Below are 3,590 nucleotides of genomic sequence, written 5' to 3'. Positions count from 1 at the left end.
AGCCCAATTTTTGCCATTGTCATTCCATCTATTCCTTGTAGGATCTTGCATAATTGTTTTCCAACTTTCATGCTTACAGATTGTTATGTCTTTCCATTCTACATTTGTTTTTTCCTTACTCCAGCTAGAGGGGAGGGACCCTTTGAGCTCCCTACAACAGTATGAGAAGCTGGGAACCAAGCTAAATAAATATCAAGACATTTGATTATCTCTGTATGCATGATTGTGCAAACCAGGTCTCTGGAAACACGACACGCACAACCCAGCCAAGCAGCAGACGTGTCCCAGCAGCCAGGCTGGGAGCTGCTGCCTGGCACAGGGGAGGGGGCCGTGCAGGGAGCAGGACTGGTGGGCTCCTGGGGTCCTGCGGTGACACGAGACCGGTTGCTGGCTGGGGTGGGGGGTTGGAGCTGGCACCCAGGGGCACACCCAGCCACATGGGCCGCGTATGTCTGCGCTCGGGGCTCACCGGCGTCCCCTTTCCCAACCATTGCTCTGGGGATGGAGAAACAGAAATCCTCCCCATGCTCTTCTCCTCCTCTCCCTGGGGTGGTCACAGGCCTGGCTGGTGGGGTCCTGGGTATGTCGTGTTCACCCAGCCGGGTGCTGGAGGCCCGAGCCCTGGCAGTGCAGTGCGTGGTGCAGCTCTGGGCTGGGCTGGGCTGAAATGACCCCAGCCGGGGCTTGGGACAGGGAGAAAGCCGCCCATTGTTCCCTGGCGAGGCCGGCGGCTGAAGACCCCCTGGGCCCGGCATGACACCAGCCCTGGTGCGGACAGAGCCAGGCATTCTTCCGCCAGCTGCTGAGCCCCTGCCCGGCCCCGGCCCCGGCCCCGGCCCCGGCCCCGGCCCCTGCCCAGCCCGGCAGCCTCTTTGTGTTGTGTTAGCACGTTGGAGCTGCGTGCATGCGTCTGCATACGCGTTTATGAGCACGTGTATGTGTACACGCTTGTGTCTAATCATGTGTGCCTGCACGTTTATAAGCACTGGGGTGCATGCATGTGTTTATGAGCATGTGTGAGCGCATGTGTGTCTATGAGCATGCGTGTGCATGTATGTGTATGAGTGGGTGTGTGTGCAGTTCACGTGCGTGCGGATATTGATGCACGTGTGTATGTGTGCACATATGTGTGAAGGTATGTATTTGTACGTGTGTGGATGTGTGCGACTGGGCGGGCATGTAAGCGTGCACCTGTGTTTGCATGCGTGTGTGCATGTCTCACCCCATTAGGGAGCCAGACCCTCGCTGCGTCGCCTCTCAGCTGTCAGCAGGTGCCCATCCCCAGGGCGTCCAGGCGCCTTCCCCATGAACCCCACGCCAGCAATGGGGAAGTTCCTCGGGTCAGCTGGCTGCAGGGGGAGGTCCCCTGTGCCCCTTGGTGACATGTCTCTTGGTCTCCCTGCCATGGTGCTGAGGGGGCAACCCGTCCCTGCGCTGACACTGGTGCCATTCACAAGGAGACCCCAGCTGCAGAGACCTGGCACACTCATCATCCTGAAACCTGGGGTGAGGGGGAGAGTGCACACAGGGTGGGGGGCTAGGAAACTAGACCTCTGCCACAGAGTAACTGTAGGACAAGCCCCCTCTTCCACAGCCTCCTGGGCCTCGACTTACCCATCTGTGCAATGGGAACAATGGGTCGTACACACCTTATTGGGGGTGAGGGCAGCACTCGTGGCCACCAACCGCACTGCAGCTCCCACCGGCTTCGAGCCAGCCAGCAGCTCTGGGGTTCCCGCCTGGGCCGCTCTCTGCCTTGACCTTTCGCAGACCTGGCTCCAAGGGGAGCTGCAGCCAGCACCTGGCTGGGCTGGACTGGCTAATCCCTGTGCTCTGTGTGGAGTCTGGAGCAGGTTTTGTTGGCATGTCTCCCAGCTCCCTCGGTGTGCCTGTGCCTGGGGCAAACTGCTCTGCCAGGTGATTAGAGACCCAGGGGGAGAGATTAGGGACCTTGTGCTGGGTGACCCGTGATGCCCCTGGGTAGACCCGTGCCATGGGAAAGGCTGGTGCTTCGTTTTCCCTCGCTCTCTGACTCCCGAAAAGGACCAGAGCAGCTTTTCTCTTGCAGAGACCCCAAAAGATGCAGCTGTGGGTCGCCTCCGGGTCTGTCACCTGGATTGCGTGTGCAAACCTCCCGGGGCTGGCGATGTGCAGCATCTCGAACAGGTCTCGGGGGCGGGGGGCCCTGGCTGCTCCGTCCCATGCTGTTGTTAAGCTGCTTAAAGCCTGCTGTAGTCTGGGCACTGAGGACCGTGGCTGGTCCCCCCCCTCACCTTAACTCTGCCCCTCGGGGGGTTGTTCTTAAATGCCTTTTCCACCCCGGTCCCGCCTGGCAGCTGGGGTGGGAGAAGAGCACCAGTTCCTCTCGGATGCCAGAGCTGCTGGTGGGACGCCGACAGCTGCCGTTGCTCGAGAGCCGTGTTTATCCCTGCGGTTCGGCCGGAAAAGCCTGTGACTGCCTAATGATTTATGGTGGGACGATGTGCAGGCCTGCGCCGGGAGCTGCTGTGATGGTGCCGCTGCGGCCGCTGGCCCGCCCGAAACCCAGGCATCCTGCGCCGTGTTGGGATGGAGCGCGGGCGGGTTTCACCTCATGCCTTTGGGGCTTTGCACAGCGTCAGGGGTCCTCGCAGGGGGGCGGCGGACCAGCAGAGCTCCCGGGAGCATGGCAAGGGGCTGGTGGCGTGCAGCTCCCGGCGCGCGGGCCAGGCCCCGGCCCTGCTGCTGTTGATTTTTCCATGCAAAAATATTCCAGGCATCTCAGGGCCTGGCAAGGCGGAGAGAGGCCACGCGGCCGGCCGGGGGCCCTGCCCTGGGATGCAGGCGCCGGAAGCCCTGAGCGCCTGCCCCTGGGGCCGAGAGCCGGTGCCCCCCGCCATGCCGGGTAACGCAGCCCCGTCTCTCCACAGATGCGCCGTCCTGCCCTGCGCCTCGGCCGGCTGATGGTGCTCCTGGCTGCAGCGCTGGCGTCAGCCCCGCTCCCCACGGCAGGAGACTGGGGGGACGACGGTGAGTCCGTTTGTACCCCCCGACTCCACCTGTCCCGGCCTGACCCTGCCGTCAGTCCCTGGCGGTTCAGTATCCGGGGAAACTGAGGCAGGCTGGGGCAGGGCAGCTCCATGCAGCCTTGGGCGGGCGGGTGGAGGGAGACTCCCTGTCCTGCACGGCTCACGCCAGCTCTCTGCCCGGCAGCGGTGGAGTACGGCCAGCTGGGCACCGACGTCGTCTTGCCGTGCACCGGCGGCCGGCCCGGGTAGGTGTCTCCGCGGGGGGAGCGGGGGCGCGGGGTCTTTCCTGCCTTGGAGCCCGGTGAAGCAGACCCAGCCCCTCGCTCCCGACCTGCAGCCCCTGCACTCAGCCCCAGCCCTGACCCCCGGGTGCCGGGTGCGAGTGGCACGCGGCCGGGGGCTGACACGGTGTCTCCGGCAGCCGCACGGGGGTGCAGTGGCGGCGGGAGGGGGCCGCGCTGCCTGCAGGCTCCATCGTGCAGCTGGGAGCCCTGGTGCTGCCCCACGCCGACACCGCCGCCGCCGGCACCTACAGCTGCCACGGCCCCGACGGCCGGCTCCTGCGCTCCCTCGCCCTGCGCC

At 64.2% G+C, this 3,590-nt stretch overlaps 1 protein-coding gene across 1 annotated transcript in view; it reads left to right on the top strand.

The window, feature by feature from the left end:
• The window catches only part of IL11RA (interleukin 11 receptor subunit alpha), a 15,605-nt gene that overhangs the window by 7,890 nt on the left and 4,125 nt on the right, over positions 1 to 3,590 (top strand). Inside the window, exons 2-4 of the mRNA XM_019518055.1 lie at positions 2,910 to 3,009; positions 3,193 to 3,253; positions 3,430 to 3,587. Coding sequence (XP_019373600.1) covers positions 2,910 to 3,009; positions 3,193 to 3,253; positions 3,430 to 3,587 — 319 coding nt within the window. The remainder of the gene's footprint in view (positions 1 to 2,909; positions 3,010 to 3,192; positions 3,254 to 3,429; positions 3,588 to 3,590) is intronic.

This window comes from Gavialis gangeticus, unplaced genomic scaffold (genome assembly GCF_001723915.1).
Source record: "Gavialis gangeticus isolate Ggan-Ray unplaced genomic scaffold, GavGan_comp1, whole genome shotgun sequence".
NCBI lineage: Eukaryota > Metazoa > Chordata > Crocodylia > Gavialidae > Gavialis > Gavialis gangeticus.
The sequence above is the reverse complement of the archived record's forward strand: the minus strand, read 5'-3'. Positions and strand labels throughout refer to the sequence as shown.